At 42.0% G+C, this 18,025-nt stretch overlaps 1 protein-coding gene across 6 annotated transcripts in view; it reads right to left on the reverse strand.

The window, feature by feature from the left end:
- ZNF462 (zinc finger protein 462) overlaps positions 1 to 18,025 on the reverse strand; it is a 94,010-nt gene that overhangs the window by 3,213 nt on the left and 72,772 nt on the right. For 4 of the 6 annotated variants that reach the window (XM_080372373.1, XM_080372369.1, XM_080372372.1 and 1 more), the window contains 5 exons: positions 16,084 to 16,212; positions 14,036 to 14,172; positions 8,422 to 8,645; positions 5,882 to 6,011; positions 728 to 842 (listed from right to left, as the gene is read on the reverse strand). In XM_080372373.1, coding sequence (XP_080228499.1) covers positions 728 to 842; positions 5,882 to 6,011; positions 8,422 to 8,645; positions 14,036 to 14,172; positions 16,084 to 16,212 — 735 coding nt within the window. The remainder of the gene's footprint in view (positions 1 to 727; positions 843 to 5,881; positions 6,012 to 8,421; positions 8,646 to 14,035; positions 14,173 to 16,083; positions 16,213 to 18,025) is intronic. The other 2 variants (XM_080372371.1, XM_080372374.1) reach the window with 1 other exon arrangement.

The raw sequence follows: 18,025 nt of genomic DNA on the forward strand, positions 1-18,025 counted from the left end.
AACCTTGAATGAAATCGACGACTCTGGTCACCAAAGACATCTCTACTACCACTAAGATCTTAATCAAAATAAGTGAAATTATTGTTCAAGAGACGCCTATCTTTTCTGTGACGCGTATCAACTCACAGTGTGCAAACAGCTAATGAAAGGCAAGGATCTTCACTGTGAACTAGTGAACTTCACTGTACACATTTTAGGAGAAGTTCATTCAAATTGATTTTACTTCCCTTGAAGGTCTTGACATTTTTCTGTACATAATTCTTTGCACTGCTATGCAAGTTTAGCTGTAACCATGTGAAAGAGATATAACAATGATGGGGGGGAAACCACAGCAGTTCCTTCCCTGAACATTCTGTAGTAATTTTCTCCCATTTTTATGCTTCTCTGCTGGCAGGCAAAATCAACAGTACAGTCAGGTAACGTTAATCCTGGCCAAGTGGTATTCACCTTGGGACAATCTCAAGTTTTAGAATCACAGTTAAACTTTACAGTCTACAGCCACTCTGTGCAGCAGAGTCAAAAAGGATGAACAGGAACTTCACATGCAGAGACATTGCATGACTTAGTATCCACACTTATGATAGACAGAATTATTCTTCAGAGAACTGCAGTTGCCTTCATCACAGGGTTTTTCAGGAGCTGAGGAATGGGATGGGGGTGGGCGATGGATGAATAGAAATCTACTGTTACCTGTGGCTGTTTGGCAAAGTAACGTAAACCAACTTACATGCCATGTCTCAGCACGTGTCGCTCCCACTCAGAGCCTTCTGTAAATGATCGGCCACAGAACTCACACGGGAAGCGTTTCTCTGGAGCACCGCTGTCAGGAAACATCATGGGAACTGGGAAAAGACAGCACAGCCCATGAATTCAGAAGTACCAGGGCAAGAAAGGCCCGCTGTGATCCCACTCTGATCCCCTCTGTTGCACCTTCTCATCCCTGAGAAGCAAAAGGACTTACCAATCAAATAACTGTTTGTGAAAATTTAACTCCCCCAAAGCAAAGTGGCACTGTAAGCCACAAATGTCATCCCAAGTCTTAAAGCTCCTCTGCAAATAAGGGTAATGCGTTACTACTCCCTGTTCCTGTATTCCAATAAATGAAGAGACTGTGTAGTTTAAGTCAAAACTAAAACCAAGAAGTTTAGGGCTGAAAGGGCTTGAAAGCAAAATCAAAAACCCACTGAAGCCCACCTAGATTTCTTGTATTGGTAGTACAGATTTCAGGAAACAAAGACTTGGTATATTTAACATGTGATCCTCATAATAAATGGATATCCCTTCATCATGAAGTCTCATGGGTTAAGTTCTGCATCTTAACTGCATAGGTGTTTCATCCCATCCTAATCTTTTATACTAAGTGCTAGGGGCCTCATTTGCAGAAGTGTCAAGCACCTAGTAATACGAATGAAGCCACTGGCAGCTCAGGGAGCTGTACTTCTGAAAGCCAAGTTCCATGTGAACACAGCAAGCTTTAACAAAAGATGAAACATTTTCTCACAAATTAAGATGATCACCACACAAGCCATTAAAAATAATTGCATGGACTATCTCACTTGATTCTTTTGCTGGAAATGAGACAGCACCATCTGCTCAGAGCATTAATTCCTTAGCAGGGATTATCTTAAGCAAGAAATCAACAGAATGTCTTTCTGACTCCTCCCAAAAGACATAATAAAAGAAAAGGGATTTTGTTTCATTCTGGTTCTGATCCCTGCTCACTTGGATTTCTTCACTCTCAGATTTCTCTGTTCAAGATCAGCCTATGAACTTAAAATTGCCCACACATTCCCTACTATCTGTATGTAAGTCCTGTAAATGTATTTTTGTGGCACATTTCTCACTAGTTACCCTTTACTAAAGTTCTACACAGAATGGCTCTTAACATCATTTTTTGCTTTATGTCCCTGAAAGAAAAAAAACCCACTCTGTATTTCTTACTGTTGGTGATTTATTAAGTGGTTAAATACCACAAAGCAAGGTGCCGTGTCAAGAAGAACACCAGAAAGTCAATCAATGCCATTAGTTGAGTTTACATCTGGATTTTAGTACCTTATGTGTGGTCCAAATTTATGAACACACCATAACACACAGTCTAGTCACAGTACAGGGAAGGTAAAAGTTTTAGAGGCAAATGCTGCTGTTCTGTGCGAGAACTTACCTAGCATATAATACACAATAGGAAGTTTATTCTCGGCCTCCGCAGAGAGGAGATAATGCAACACAGAGGCCGTTTTGCTCAAATAGAGAGGACTTGGGGTTGTTCAGCCTGGAGAACAGAAGCCTCTGGGGAGACCTTGTTGTGGCCTTTCAATTCTTAAAGGGGTCTTATAAGAAAGATGGACAGAGACATTTTACTAAGGCATGTAGTGGCAGGACAAGGGTAATGGTTTTAAACAGGAAGAGCGTAAGTTTAGCTTGAACATAAGGAAGAAATTTTTTAAGATGAGGGTGTTGAGACACTGGAACAGGTTGCCCAGAGAAGGTGTGGCGCCATCATTAGAAGTGTTCAAGGCCAGGCTGGATAGGGCTTTAAGCAACCTGATCTAGTGGAAGATGTCCCTGCCCGTGGCTGGGGTGCTGGACTATAATCTTTAAAGGTCCCTTCCAACCCAAACCAGTCCATGATTTACACTTGCAACTTCCACTAAGATTAGCAAGTGCTACTCCAGTAAATCCATCACTTCTTCAGGAAACACTGTCTTGTTCACCCTACTTCCTGATAAGTTTTGCTTCTAGGGCTGTGAATTCGGGCTGCTTTCTTGGAGGAGTATCAGAAGGTTCTCTTCTTTGGGCCTGAAGAAGAGAGGGAACAGACTGCACAGACACCCAACATCTCTGCAGTTTCCTGCATCACATGTACAGCTACTCATGGACATTTATTTTAATCTACTGTGGAAAAATACCTCTCAATTCCAGTTTCTGCTAAGACCAAGACATAAAGGTCAGTAAAGACAAACAGTCCTTCTGGGATGCAGTCCCTACCAGGGGGAGGCTGTTCTTTCCATGGTGTACACCACACACCTTCTTTTTCTCCGCCTCGCCTTCTTTGTCCCAGGTCAATATATTTTCTACTATCTTTTACAAGCAGCTGACGACTACCCTTTCTTTCATGTCCAAGACAGCAGTTTAGTTCTGCTGAGCTCTGCTGCCCAGCTTGGTCTGTTCAAATGGGCAATATCTCTTCTTTGGTCCACTGTCCAACAGCTCATTTGGAGAAGAAACCCACGTTTCTTTGCACCTTCAGTACTGCACACACCAGCCTGAAGGCAAAGTGGTAAATCTAGCAGCTGTTTGACTCATGGGAAGAAATCCTCGTTCTGCCAAAGCCACAGATTTTAGAAGTTCAGACAGCATTTGCTTCCAGATACTCTGAGCACACAGAGGCACTCTCAGCAAATCCCACTTCCTGCTAATGCCACAAAGGCTAGAATTGTCAAAAGCAGCCAACTGGCATACTGGATTACGCAGGCTGATGTGGTTTGAAAGCTGTGACAGCATCAGCCACTGTGACAGTTGATATTTAAAATCATAGATCTGGTCCTCTGGTTAACAGGGCAAACCATTTCTGTGTTAGAACTATCTTCTGTAAATCACAGGGAGATGTCAGCATGCAACTCTGCTTCCAACCATGCCTTCAGTTCCTGTCTCACTGGGACATTTCCTGAAAGTGTACCTTGCATCTTGTACCTTATAGTGTTAATTCACAACTTGTCTAGAAAAATGTAGTTGATACAACTGGATCTTTTCTAAATACCCTTGCTGTGGTAGCCATATGGTTCTGCTGAATTTTCTACCTATTTTAGTATAATGTATTACAAATAATAACAGATTAAAAAGGAATAAAAATAACAATGGTGAAACATTGACCCTACAGACCAGTCAGGACACAATAGCTGCAAAACTTGGAAAATATGCACAATTTTTTTAGACTGGTCATCTGAAAAAGCATGAAGAAATCATTTTAGTCTGTAAGAGATTAAAAATCCATAGATATATGTGAAAAAGTACAAAATAAAAATTGTAAGTATTAAGACGCTATCCGTTACTTAACCATTGATTGAGTGATGCATGGGGATAACATTTATTACTCCTGCAAATTTAAATCTCCAGCACAGAAGGTGATACTTTTGCATTTTCACAGTGGAACCTAAAGCCAGTTTAAACAATGAACTTCACCTTAGTCTGTTCCCCTTCCAAATGTGCATTTACAGGGTTTTGTAAGGTTTGGCAGATAGCACCTTCTTATCCTTGGTCCAGATACCATGGCTTCAAAGGTCACTTCAGCACCTGTGCTTGTATGTAATATTAATGTAATCCTCACAAGGACAGCATGACTCTCTTCATCCCCTGCTAGCTGTGGGTCTATACAAAACATTAATCAGCCCGCTACATCTGCAGCTACGGTGAGCTGGTCCTTTAGTCAAATCATTACAAAATCGTTGTTCCAGCCATGAGGCGCTGAGGGTTGAAGATGTCCCTGAACAGACACCCAAGGATGTTTCCACCATGCGTTACTAATGTTGAACTTCAAAACATATATAGAACAAATACTCCTTTAAGTCCTCCCGAGTTTTCTTCTGCTCTATCTGAGATAGTGTTGAATATTTTTCATTAAAAACATAAATGGTTTCCTTTCCTTTCTCATCTAAATAAAAGCTATCACTAAACCACTTGAAGTGAAGTGCTGGTGAAAAGCACAGACTTAATTTATGCTGCGGGGGCACTAAATAAAAGCCAAGACACTAAGATCTTTCTACTAAAAGGTAAGAAGCATGATATGAGCCCCTCCTGTTTCATAAACAACCTATGAATCCAGAAACTGGAATTTTTCAGCATCTGAAAAGATGTAGGAAGACACATTTTCTTTTGTGAAGAACTCCTGAGTGAGTTTGAAAGCTGAAAATTTGAAGAAAAAGGTAAACATGGTGCAGTGCCTTTAGTTAAAGTACATGGAACTTGGCTAACTGTGGTCATCAGCATCAAGAAGATGACTGACCCCAGGAACCTGACATTCAGACATCACAGGGCTAAAGATGTTCAAGAGTTGCAAACATAATGCATTGGACTGATGAACTGTGCACCACAGCAGACTAGACAACACACAGTTTACAACAGATACTGCCATAACCTGGTTTTCATGGGGGAAGGTTGTTGAAAAGGAACAAGAAACCCTTAGTTCAATTTGTAGAGAACTTTTTCTCTGCTGATCTAACTTTGACCAACCCAAAAGCATTAGCAAGCATGTGGCCTAGCCTTGCCGAAGTTGGTGGGATTAGTCTCAAATATGAATGTAGGTACATATTTAAATATACAATGGTACAGGTGGAGCATGGTACCTACCCTGGCTCCAGAGCTGCCAACTGCAGATTGCCAGTTGCAACAGGACTGACCCACTCTGTCAAGGAATGCTGGGTACAGTTAATAACAGCCCGTAAAAAAGTTTGGCCAAACCCCTTCATCCCTCACTTGAGCAATGCCAAGTGAAAAGTTGAAAGCTGGTTGCCAAAACTGAAAATCTGACAGACCACTAAACCACTCCGCGTACTCACACAGTCTGCCAAGCCCTTAAAGATGTTATCTGCATGGGCAGATAAGTCACAGATGTTATCTGTGTTTTCTCATAGTATGTATTTTATTAACAGACAGAAAACTTGCAACAAGGATTAGAAACACAAGATTCCTCCTGGAGCAGTGTCTTCACAAAAGCCCCATTCCATTCTGCTCCTGCTGCCATGCCAGCCTGGCTTTACAGGAATGTGTTGTAGAGTCAACAGCTAACCTTGCTTGGTGGGACTCGTGGGGTATGTTGCAGTGCCAAAGAATAAAATAAATAAATAAAATAAATAAATAAATAAAATGAAAAGAGTGCTGCACTAACCTCCGTCTTCAGTCTTGGGGCTTAACTCTTCTTTTTCTTCTTCATCACTGCTGGAGCTCTCTGTTTTCCCCTTCATTTGTTCCAACTGGTCCAAGTTAACCCGTCCAACCAGCTCAAAATTACGACTCACCTTTGAAAGAAACACTTTTGTCAGCAATCAGCACAATCATCAGCTAATCAGAAAAATTGTCACTTATGCAAAACAAAATCCAGTGCACCCCAAAGCCTGCTCAGCTAGAGGTGATATGCAGTTACCTAATTAAATTAACATAAATTTCTTTTCAATGATGATTCTTCTTTTGCTGTTTATTCTGCATTTCTCATTTTTGCTTTTCAAAAAATAATGACATCCAGTAAACCCCTCTCATTTCTGCCTGGTTTTGATGTATCAAAAAAGAAACAAACAAACCAAACTTCCAAGAAATGCAAAACACTTTAAGTTGTATCCTCCTCTTACAGCACCATTCAACTGCTGTGATCAAATACTGCTATTGCACATCCACACTGCAGAAAAATTCTTTGTGACTGGTTCATTCAGCTTCATTCATGAAAGTATGGGTCTTTTACTATGCACATGGCTGCTGTGTGCCACATACACTTTCACGCACTAATAACAGATTAATTTCCATTATGAAGGGCTGCAAAGTGCTTTGCAAACTGATACACAGACTATAATGGGAACACTTCACCCAGCAGCCAAATTCAGCTAACCCCAGAGTGAAACGCACTAGCTACTTCACAGCTCACAGCAGCAGAAAGGAGCAGCTTAGGGCACAGAAGTCAGGAACTCCACCACATCCAACAGAAACAGCAGAGGAAAAGTCCAGATTTACACTAGAGGCAGAAAGTGTGAAGCATGACCAGGACACTAGGGCTAATACTTGTTGGATGACAAACGCCCTCTGAGCTCATTGATCACTGCTGGGAAGGATTTTGGATTAATCTTTCATGCAAAGAGACAGCCCTCCAGCAGCACAGGCACTGAGCCACAAAGGCAGACAGAGTGGAGATGGGGGAATGAGCACAGTACACCACCTCCTGCAAGATGCTGAATGAAATATCAACAACCACTATTTTTATTTTTCATCCCTCCGTGGGAAAGGGAATGTGAATGAACCTAAGGAGCATGTGAATTAGACTGTAGTATATCTCCAAACAGCAAACTATCCTAAATGCAGTGGTGTGCAGATTCCTAGCGCTACTCCATACAGACAGCTGTGATGAGGTCCTCTGACTTAACACATTATCTACTGAGATTTAAACAAACAAGATCACATGCAGGGCACTTAATTCAACTCAGCTCATGCACAGGAACTCATTAAGGAGCAACATATGACTTGGGTATCTAAGCCCAGAACTTGGACACAAATTAGCAAGATATAAGCTATCAAGGAGAAATGGCGAAAAGATACCCTAAACTACCGGCACCATCACTGCAGGTCCAGATTGGAAAGGTAAGTAAGAAGGGAAAGTAGAGGGGATAATCTTCCAAACCTGATGCACTGTGTCAAAAGAATGAGGAGTAGTGCCTCCTGGATACACCAGGGACTTTGCTGTGGTGACTAGCAGGTGTGGAGCATCTCACATACTATTTGAACTGCAGAAGACTCCCCAGGAGTAACAGAGAAGAGGGCAGATAAGCATAGCAGACCAACTTAATTTTACAGTTTGTTTTTTGTAAGACAGCCAAATACTTCTTAATCATGGAAAGTTCTGTTGGGACTTTTCTGCTGCATAAATGTTTATGACTGTAAGGAAAGTGTCATTCAGTCAATGAAGTCAGAGTTTTTAGTGAGGACCTGGGCAGCTCAGCTCCAACAGGTGGAGGCATACAGCTGCCTCCCCTGGAAACACGACAAGCAAGGACTCTAACAAATACTCCAAAACACATCTCAGTCCTACAACTAAAGTGTCTCTCAGCTACACACTTAATGGCTACAGAAATTCAAAGCTAACAGTCCGTGGAAAGCCTCTAATGACCGCTCAAAGATTGAATCAGGTCTGCACTGCATAAAAACTCCATAGTAGTCTTAACTTAGGACCTGGTTATACTTGCTGTTTATCTTTGCCTGGTTAAATGTAAACAGGGATGTATTACCCTCTTTGTTATTAAAATATGCATGGCATGTCACACTGCTAAAGTTGCCAGAGCAATCTTATGTTTGAAATCTCCCGCCTTTTAGAAAGGCTGAATCACATTGCCATAATATTGTTTCACAACCCTTTTTTCCCCCTCCTTTTTAAATAAACCTAGCATACACAAGAGCCTTTTCCAGATAATCATGTCTGCATACAACAGTCTACCAATTCTTATCAATATGAACAGCTTTAGAAACCCTTGATTATGAGTTCCTAAAGAAAAAACAGAAGTAAGAGAAAACGGAGGAAGTTAAGAACAGCATGGGATTAGATTCCAGATTTGGGGAGGGAGGGATAAAAACCCCAATGGCAAGTTGGCTACTCAGAGTTGACATGCAAGTAAACTAATAAAGCATTTGCAAAGAGTAGATTGCTACAACTTAAAACTATTAGGATGTTACCTTGTGCTCATCTCGAAGGTGAGCGTCCAGCTCCTCTGTGTGTTTGGTCTCATAGTAGCAGAGTTGGCATTTGTAAGGTTTCAGTTCATTGTGCTTCTCTATGTGCTGCTGCAAGCTCTCATCACTGGAGCATGTAAAGGTACACTTATCACAGCGGAAAACAACTCCCTGCAAGTACTTTGACAGTTTGGAACGGCAGACTTCAATGGGAACGACCCGCTCTTCTGTAGGGACAGGACAACATTCACTTAACAAATTTTATGAAATACCAGGCCCACGTGTCAACAGTTTGGGCACTACCACCCACACAAGGAATAGGAATGCTACATGGGTAGGCAGTCCACCTATAAAGGAATGGGAGCTAAGATGGGCTGACAAAAAAAGCACAAGACCAAGTCTATAAATGCAGGTGCCCTCATGAACTGCTTGTTGGGTGAAGAGGATGGGAATGGAGGTTTTGGGGCAAATGAGACCCCCATCTCTGAGTCAGAGTAGCAGAGCCTGGGAATACAAACCCAGCCATAAATCAGCCAGTGCAAAAGTCCACTTTGGTTCAGTACTTGACAGCAGCCAGGAACAGCTGCTAGAAATGTAATAAACAGGGAAGCTGCAGGGCGCTTCCCAATGCATCATGCTGCTGGCTTTATAAAAATTGGAGCTGGTATCCTCATGACCACATTTAATAGCTACTCTCTGGGGACTGAGAGGATAAGCAAGGCAGCACCTTTTCCTGGAAGAGGCTGTGCAGTTCAGCCAGGGGCAGAAACTTCCCAATATACCCACAGCTTTCAGAAAGCTCAGATTCAAAATCCACAAGCATGATTCTTGCTGTTCTTGCTGAGTTTTTAAACCCTCCACTTCTCAAACAAAGCACTGACATTTAATAGAGCGGCAATTAATTTCAATCATTTGACAGACCCAGAATCCAAGGTGCGTAACATTCATCCACTGTGGTTCCCTGACCTGTACACACGAGAGAAACCCCAACTTTGACCTTTCAGCTGAGGGTCAGCAGCAGATCCTCATTATGGGCTTTTGTTACTCAACTGGCCTTTTGAACTAGAACACTGAAATTTAGTACTGTTACTCCTTATGGACTGCAGATTAAAGGAGAAGTTTGATCCTCTTCATGCAGGTTCATCCCTAACAACAGATTAAAACAAGCGAACAAAAAAACCAGGCCTGAATCTCAGATGGTAGACATGAAGGCCAGGAGAATGTGAGATGTGGCAATCCACATTCATATCTGAGCCAATGGGCCCTTTTCTCTAGTGAGGAGGGTAACATCGCATCCAAAGACAACTACAGATATACCAGCTCCCTTAGGGTTTTTCACTGACTTTTGGCCAACCCATATGCCACTGTGCTCACAAGGTATTTTCTAGAACCCAACAAAAGCTTCTCCCTGAACACAAAAGTTATTTTATCTCATAACTTCCTCTCTGGCAACTTCAAAAAGTGGAAGCTTTCCCCTAAACTATACCTTAAACAAAACCCCTGTGGACATGTAATTCTTTTCTACACCGAAAATACCTTCTGTAGCTATGAAGACACTGAGTTGTGGCCATTCAGGGTGGGAAACAAGAGAGGGGAAAATAGGGTCTAGGAGACAACAGAATTTAAAGCTGTGGTTCTGGGGTCATAAGATGACTTTTTACAAGGTTGTTGCGACTGTGTGCTTTTGAACGCACTGAAATAAGTCATGCAGCTGGTTTCAAAAGTGAAAAAGTGAAGTTTTAAAAAAGAGAAATACTAATTACAATATTTGAAAATTCACTTTTCCTCTAGCACCTGGCACAGATTTAAAAAGCTAAAATATGGGACGATATAAAACTTTTTATCTACCAGTCTGGAGTAATGCAGCATTCCCTAATTCACATTAGCAAAACGTATTATCTCACAATCACACACATGCTCCCCAAATCACAGGCAGCACAATAACAAGAGAAAAGTAAAATAAACATGTCAATTCTAGTCTGAAGGATTTAACTTTCAGGGGACGACTTAAAAATTTTACATGATGTATTCATGTCAGTGAGCTTCCTACAATCAACGATTTTAGAACTTACAGGGTTATTTCGATCCAGAACCTCACATTTTGCAAGGTGATGCACTCATCTCCAGCTTGCTCCTAGAAAGCCCTGTTTATTTAATTACTCATTTAGAATGCTTATCATATCTGTGCAACTGACAAAATTACAGCAAACCGTAAAGTTCAATACATCAGTTGAAAAAGGCTGCTTCTTTATGCATGTGTAGACTTCTTCGAAGTTCAGCAGTTGTCTAAACGAAGAGTACTGTATATGCCTGACAAACAGCATCCTGAATTGTTGAACAATGTAGCAAGAGGTGTAATTAAAAAACAACAACAAAACAAACACCTACAAAGCATCATCTTGGTTTAAGAAATCCAACTCTTCCATTAGACTGAAGTATTTAGGCTAACTGTAATGCAGATCAGATATTAAATTGAAAGGCCGTTAACATACTAGGTATTGGCAGTACAGCAACTCAAAACAGATAATACATTTTTTTTGCTGAAGGCATAAAAGAACCCATGAGTCTACCGGTCCTTATTTTGTAAGGAAAAGTCTTTACTCAGCAAAACACCACAGCATATACAAGTTATTTCCTTCCCTTAAAGGTAAACCAAGTACAAACAAAACAGTCCTATTACCTTGACACACACCAATTATTTGGTCATGCCGGGTTTTTGAAAACATGCATTTTTGCCTGCAAATCCAAGCTACAGTCACAGAACATTCAGCATTTGCATTCCAGTAGCCAAAAGCAAGCACAAGGATTGTGCATGTATCAACAAAGCTGTGTGCACAAGGAATAATGCCAGTAACAACCACATGCAAGGGATCAGGCTATATAGCAATGAAGCCTTTGGGAAGGTAGATGAATTTGAAAATCTGACTTTTTTATCTTGAAGTTACCATTCAAGAGAAACAGGTGTGTTTTCTAATAAATGGAACAATGAAATCACTATTTGTACCAGAAGAGAATAAAATTATCAGTAAAAGAAGAAAAAATTATGCCCCAAGAATTTTAAAGTAGACCCAATAGTATTCTTGGTAAGTTGCATTCAGCCCTGGAAAATACCAACATGTTTCAAAATGTGTGACAGGAATGCTACCGGAAGGGATAATGAAAACTAATTGCATTGTCTGGACTAAATTAAAAGCCAGCACCTCTGCTGGACGCAGAACAAGAGTTCACTGTCCCCTCTGTGCCTCCTCTCACCAGGCTTGCCTGCCACAAAGGCCAGGAAGAACATGAGAGCCAAACCTCTTCATCTACCTGCGTACTAGCCTCTAGCTGTGTAAGTCCCCTGCTACAGGCCACCCATAATGAGTCTGTGGTTCATCTGTACCCACAGAAGGGATGGTGAACCACTTTTATACTGATGAGGAATAAGTGATAAATGGAAGAAGGCTCTTGGAAGATTCCTGTTTGCCCTCACTCTTAATAGGAAGCAAATTCCTTGCCTGATTTTTTCTCACTAGGCATTCAGCCCTATAAAATGCAGCTTCCATAGCCACTCATTAAGCGGCAAATACACTCTCCATTTCAAGCACATGCTGTTTCACCAAGGATTAGGGGTGAAGCAACTTGGAAGTAATGTAATAGTCACATATCTGTAAACATGTCTTTTTACACAAGAAGGAACATTAACTATGAATGGATCCAATCCTTCTCACCCTTGATTTTACACACTGCACTACTCCATCTACCTCAAAACTAATTTTCCTGGACCACAGCTCAGGGCTATGCCCTTGTTTTATAAATGCAATCATTATAAAAAGCAAAGTCATCTCAGACTACATTCACCATCCCTCAGTCTTTCACTGCATATTAAAAGTTGTCAAAACTGTCTGCTTCAGCTGCCACACAAATAAACACAATGGTAGAGGGTTTTTTAGCTGGATATGTGCACCAGAAAGCACTTTAAGGAAGGACCCTACTTTATTACCTGGATGGTTGATGCTAGGAGACTCTTGCCCCTCCCTCAGTGGCCTCTGAGATTCTCTATCAGCTATAATCCCATTTACATTAAAACTTCTTTTACTTTGTTTTACCTCTCCCAATGCTCTAGTGGGTATACCGTGATGTCCTTTGCTATCAGCTTTGTTTCAGCAGCACAAAGGCTCGAGGCTGGTTTGTGCAACTGAAGCAACAGCTCTACAAATACGTTTCCATTACCCAGGAGGTAACCACCTCCTTGCAACTGGCCAGAAATAGCTCTGTACAGGTAGTGCAGCTGCTTCAGCTCATTAAGTACTCATCCAATTCTGCAGCTGGACGTTCCCAGTGTCAATTCTATGCATGATGAAAAGTACCCTAACTAAGCCCTAACAGTTATCCCTGTTTATCTGTATTTTAAAGGGTTGGCAGTGTTCACTGGAGCCCTGGCACAGCCACAAAACAGAACACAACTCGGCAGCACTTGGAACAACATGGTCTCCTGCAAGGGGTTAACTAAACCCTCCTCTCCTCTAAAGTGAGCTAATTCTGGAGTATACCCTGAAGCTGAGCAAAATCCAACATAGCAACACCTTCAAAGACAGGAAGTAAAACCTAAAGCATCTGCCAAACTCTTACAACCAAATAAGGCAGCTTTGTAATGTGCTTTCTGAATCACTGACAGGTCATTTTCCCCAGATGTTCCCTCGGAACAGCCCTGCTAGCAGACAGAAATTTGTATGAACTCTGCCAACCTCACTGCTTTGGTATAAGAAGGACTTCAAGCTACTAACACTTAAAAGTGGTATGTTACAAGGAATTATGATAGCGCTTGTCACACCAGGATCTCCTCCAGGAAAAAGATGGCATGCAAAACTTGTGTTTGCTCACCACCAATACCCTACTGTGAAACTCTGCCCAACCTGCAAGCAGGCAGAGTGCCATCCCAACACATGGGTTTGGATTTCGGCAGGCAACAGACCATCTACAAGCACCAAGTGTGATAGCTATGGGCAGGAATCCCAGCCCAGAGAGCCCAAACAGCTGTCTCTTCTGAGCTAGCAAGCCCGCAGTTAATAGAATATAGAAATCCCTAATCCTGCTTTTAGCTATTTTAAAAAAAGAAGGGAGAGGTGGAAATAGGAGTCTTAAAGAAAAACAAAAATATGATAATTCTTGTTTTGATCCTAAGAACAGTAAAGAGAAAAAAATTCAAGAAAGTAATCAAGGGCTATTTTGGAGCCTCTATGGTTAGTTGATATACCTTGTCACAGATTTTATGACAGTAGGGCTTTTATTATAACAAGGACATAAGCAGGAAACAAATCTGGCCTAAATGAGAGCTGTAAATTATGCAACTCTTGCTAAACAGGTGTTTGATGACTGATAACCCCTCTAGAGGAAAAGCTTAAAAAACATTTTATATCTACCCTGTTTCAGGACTGGCTAACTTTGAATTTTACAGGAAATAAATAAGATGCATAATTTAGAAATGAAACAAAAGATATTCAAAGGCTGATGACTAATTCAACATGCTTGCCCTCATGTACAGAAATAGGAAAATTTATTGAAACCAGTCTGAAAGGTAAGGGCATGGCTCAGCATTCTCCTCATCAGATACAGACACATACAGGGATATTGTTACCTCTGTGCAGAACTATATGGTCAATCATGTTGCGTTTATATTTGGTGTGATATAGGCAAAGAGGACAGCGAAGGTCTTTGGGTCCTTCCTCAGGAACTGCTGAATGCCCAGCTTCCACGTGCATAGTAAAAGCAGATCTGTGAAACAGGAGGGAGAGATGGAAGCAGTCAGAAGAGGTGTGCAGGGAATGGTGAAGTGTCACAGCTCTATAAGGGATGTGTCATGTAAAATAGTACAGAAACCACTCAGCCTTGTCTTCACAGTACCACATGGCATTTCAGTGGGGCTACTCACATGAGTAACACATGAGCAGAGGTATTTGCAGGCTTGTACCCTCAAGTAACAAACACTCATTCTAACTCTTTTGCATGGGTTGCTCTAAAGTCACATTGCTATAGTTAAGATAGCAAAAGAATTCCCATCTTTCATGCTTGTTGTCTTCAGGCTGAAACATTCAGTGTACTTTCTCTGGCAAAGATTAAATTTTTAGCAAGTTGAACAAAATCTATCAACCATTCTGGACTTGCAGAGGTGAGGACAGAATTATTTCTGCAGGCAAATAACATCCTTAACCATCTCTGTATTTGTAGTATAAGCCCAAAACCAGCTAAAAAGTTTAGATTCAGGATACAACACAGCCTTCTGTTCACAGTGAGTTTGGCACCAAGCAGTTAAGTTTTAAAGTGTCAGCTATCAAGATCTGAAAACCCATGCCTAAGAATACTCTATTTATTAATGTGCAGGAATAAGCGAATACTCCACAGTACTTTTCAACAACAAAAAAAATCATGCTGGCATTACATTGGCTACATATTCAAACATTGCAAGAGACATGCATACAGAGGAAATCAACTGTACACCTATCAAACCACAAGCTCAGCTACTGAAATGAGAAATGTCTCTAAACTTGGGGCATTTGATTATTTTCTTCCTAAAGCAGTGGTAAAGCTAAGGAGCTTGCCACACTGACCTAAACTCAGAAGCCTCTGAAGTCTTCAAGACTGTTAGCTTGAACACAAAGCAACTTACTAACACAACTGGATACAGGCCCAATCCAGTGATCACTGAATTCTACAGGTGTATTTCTGTCAACTTCAGTGAGAGTTTTCACAGATTTAAGTTTCTGAATTGAAGGGGGGATTGGTATGGGGGTTTTTGCCCCCCTCCCTCCACCCTCCTTTTTCTTTTAAAGACAGAAAACATGCTGTGCTTCTAAAAGAAGCAAGACTTAATCCCTGAATGAGACACCACATGAAAGAACACTACTCCCTTATGCAACTATGAATGTGTTTAAATGCTGCTTGATTTAAGATGATTTCATTTCATCCAGGTGGAAGAAAATGGCACTTGCAAGATATGAACATATTGAACGGACCTGGCAATTTCTGGTAATCTTACAGACAGATAGCAATCAGGATATAAAGCAAAAGCAGCAAATTTTACCACAGAGGCAGCTAGGGGCTCAAGCAAGAGGTTAGACACATGTAACTAGAAGTTGCTTTTTTGTGGATTCTCTCAGGGTTGTACTCCACATTTTTCTTCAACAAAACTCTCCTTTATCCAGTCATACTGTTTACTGTCATCAGTCTCCTAAGAACTTAAGTCTGAGACATCAAATGTCAGATGAGGGAGTTATGCTTGAGGGGCCAGCATATCAGGAAGAAATGATGAACAGCACAGGTGCACAGGCTCTTTTTTTCCTTATGGAACAGTAGCTAAAAGCACACATACACACAAACAAACAAACACAGCACCAAATTTTTAAATTTTGCAAATCTAATTGGATTTTCTGAGGTGCCTCTATATGTTATCAGGGATGCTAAAGAATACTTTCAATTTCAGCTAGATAGACGGTGGGAGAAATAAAATTACATGAGAGAGGTTTCCTACAGCAAGGTGATACAGATTCTCCTGTCACCCTAGGACACTTGATTGTCCCATGCTTCATGCTGGTTATACCAAGAAATTACCTTATTTTTGTAGAGAACATTTTCAGACTTGGTGATAAGGAGAACCCTCTAATTGCCTATGCTGAGGAAAGCTACTACCTGTACTGTTTCCTCCGGCAAGTAAACTGACGTCCCGTCCCGCTGGACCTATTGTTCTTGGCAAACACAGAAGGAGTTGGGGGTGATGTGATGGCTGGAACCTGGCTGAGCAGGGAGCTTTGGCTGGAACTCAGGGGAAAAAAGGAGAGACTATGAGCTTTGGAAGAAGGGGGCAGGGCACTCAGGAGGACTACAAGGGTGTCATGAGGTTATGCAGGGAGAAAATTAGAAGGGCCAAAGCCCAACTTAATCTGGCTGTTGCTGCAAAACACAATAAAGAACATTTCTATAAATGCATTAGCAACAAAAGTAGAACTAAGAAGAATCTCCATCCTTCGCTGATGAAACATGGAAAAACATAGTGACAAAGGATGAGGAAAAGGCTGGGGTATCTAATGCTTTCTTTGTCTCAGTCTTCAATAGTAAGACCAGTTGTTGCTGGGGTACCCAGCCCCTGAGCTGGAGGACAAGGAGCAGAATGAAGCCCCCATAATGCAAGGGGAAACAGTCATGACCTTTGGACACAGACACCAGTCTATGGGGCCACATGGGATCCACCCAGGTGTGCTGAGGGATCTGGCAGAAGTGCTCATCATGCCACTTTCCACCATTTATCAGCAGTCATGGCTAACTGGGGAGGTCCCAAAGAAGAAGGGGAGGTTAGCAAATGTGACACCCATCTACAAAAAGGGCAGGAAGGAGGATCTGGGGAACTGCAAGCTTGTCACAGCCTGACCTTGGTGCTGGGGAAGGTTATGGAGCAGATCATCCTAAGTGCCAACACACATCACATACAGTACAACCAGGTGATCAGGCCCAGTCAGCATGGTTTTATGAAGATAGGTCCTACTTGACTAACCCACTTAGTGGCTGAGGGAAAGGCTGTGGATGTTGTGTACCTGGACTTCAGTAAAGCCCTTCACACCATTTCCCACGCATTCTCCTGGAGAAACTGGCTGCTCATGGCTCAGATGGGTGTACTCTTTGCTGGGTAAAAAGCTGGCTGGATGGCCAAGCCCAACAAGTGGTGGTGAATGGAGTTAAATCCGGTTGGTGGTTGGTTCTGTTGGTACCTTTATCAATGATCTAGACGACGGGATTGAGTGTACCATCATTAAGTTTGCAGATGACAACAAATTGGGTGGCAGTGCTGATCTGCCTGAGGCTAGGAAGGATCTGCAGAGGGATCTGTACAGGCTGGATCAATGGGCCAAGACCAATTTTATGAGGTTCAACAAGGCTTAAATGCTGGGTCCTGCACTTGGGTCACAACAACCCACGCAATACTACAGGTTCGGGGAACAGTGGCTGGAAAGTGCCTGGTGGGAAAGGACCTGGGGGTGCTGGCTAACACCCAGCTGAACATGAGCCAGCAGTGTGCCCAGGTGGCCAATAAGGCCAATAGCATCCTGGCTTGTACCAGAAACAGTGTGGCCAATAAGGCTGGCAAAATTATTGTCCCCCTATAGTCAGCACTGGTGAGGCTGCACCTCAAATACTGTTCACTTTTGGGCCCCTCACTACAAGACAGACATTGAGGTGCTGGAGTGTGTCTAGAGAAGGGCAACAAAGCTGGTGAAGGGTCTAGAGAACAAGTCTTATGAGAAGCTGCTGAAGGATCTGGGGTTGTGTAGCCTGGAGAAAAGGAGGCTCAGGGGAGACCTTATTCCTCTATACAACTACCTGAAAGGAGGCTGTAGCAAGGTGGGTGTCAGTCTTTTCTCCCAAGTTACAAGCGATGGGACAAGAGGAAATGGCCTCAAGTTGTGCCAAGGGAGGTTTAGATTGGATATTAGGAAAAATGTCTTCACCAAAACGCTTGTCAAGCATTGGAAGAGGCTGCCCAGGGAAGCGTTTGAGTCACCATCCCTAGAGGTATTTAAAAGATGTGTGGATGTGGCACTTAGTGACATGGTTTAATGGTGGTGCTAGATTAACAGTT

The sequence above is a fragment of the Falco punctatus genome, assembly GCF_963210335.1.
Source record: "Falco punctatus genome assembly, chromosome: Z".
Taxonomy (NCBI): Eukaryota; Metazoa; Chordata; class Aves; order Falconiformes; family Falconidae; genus Falco; species Falco punctatus.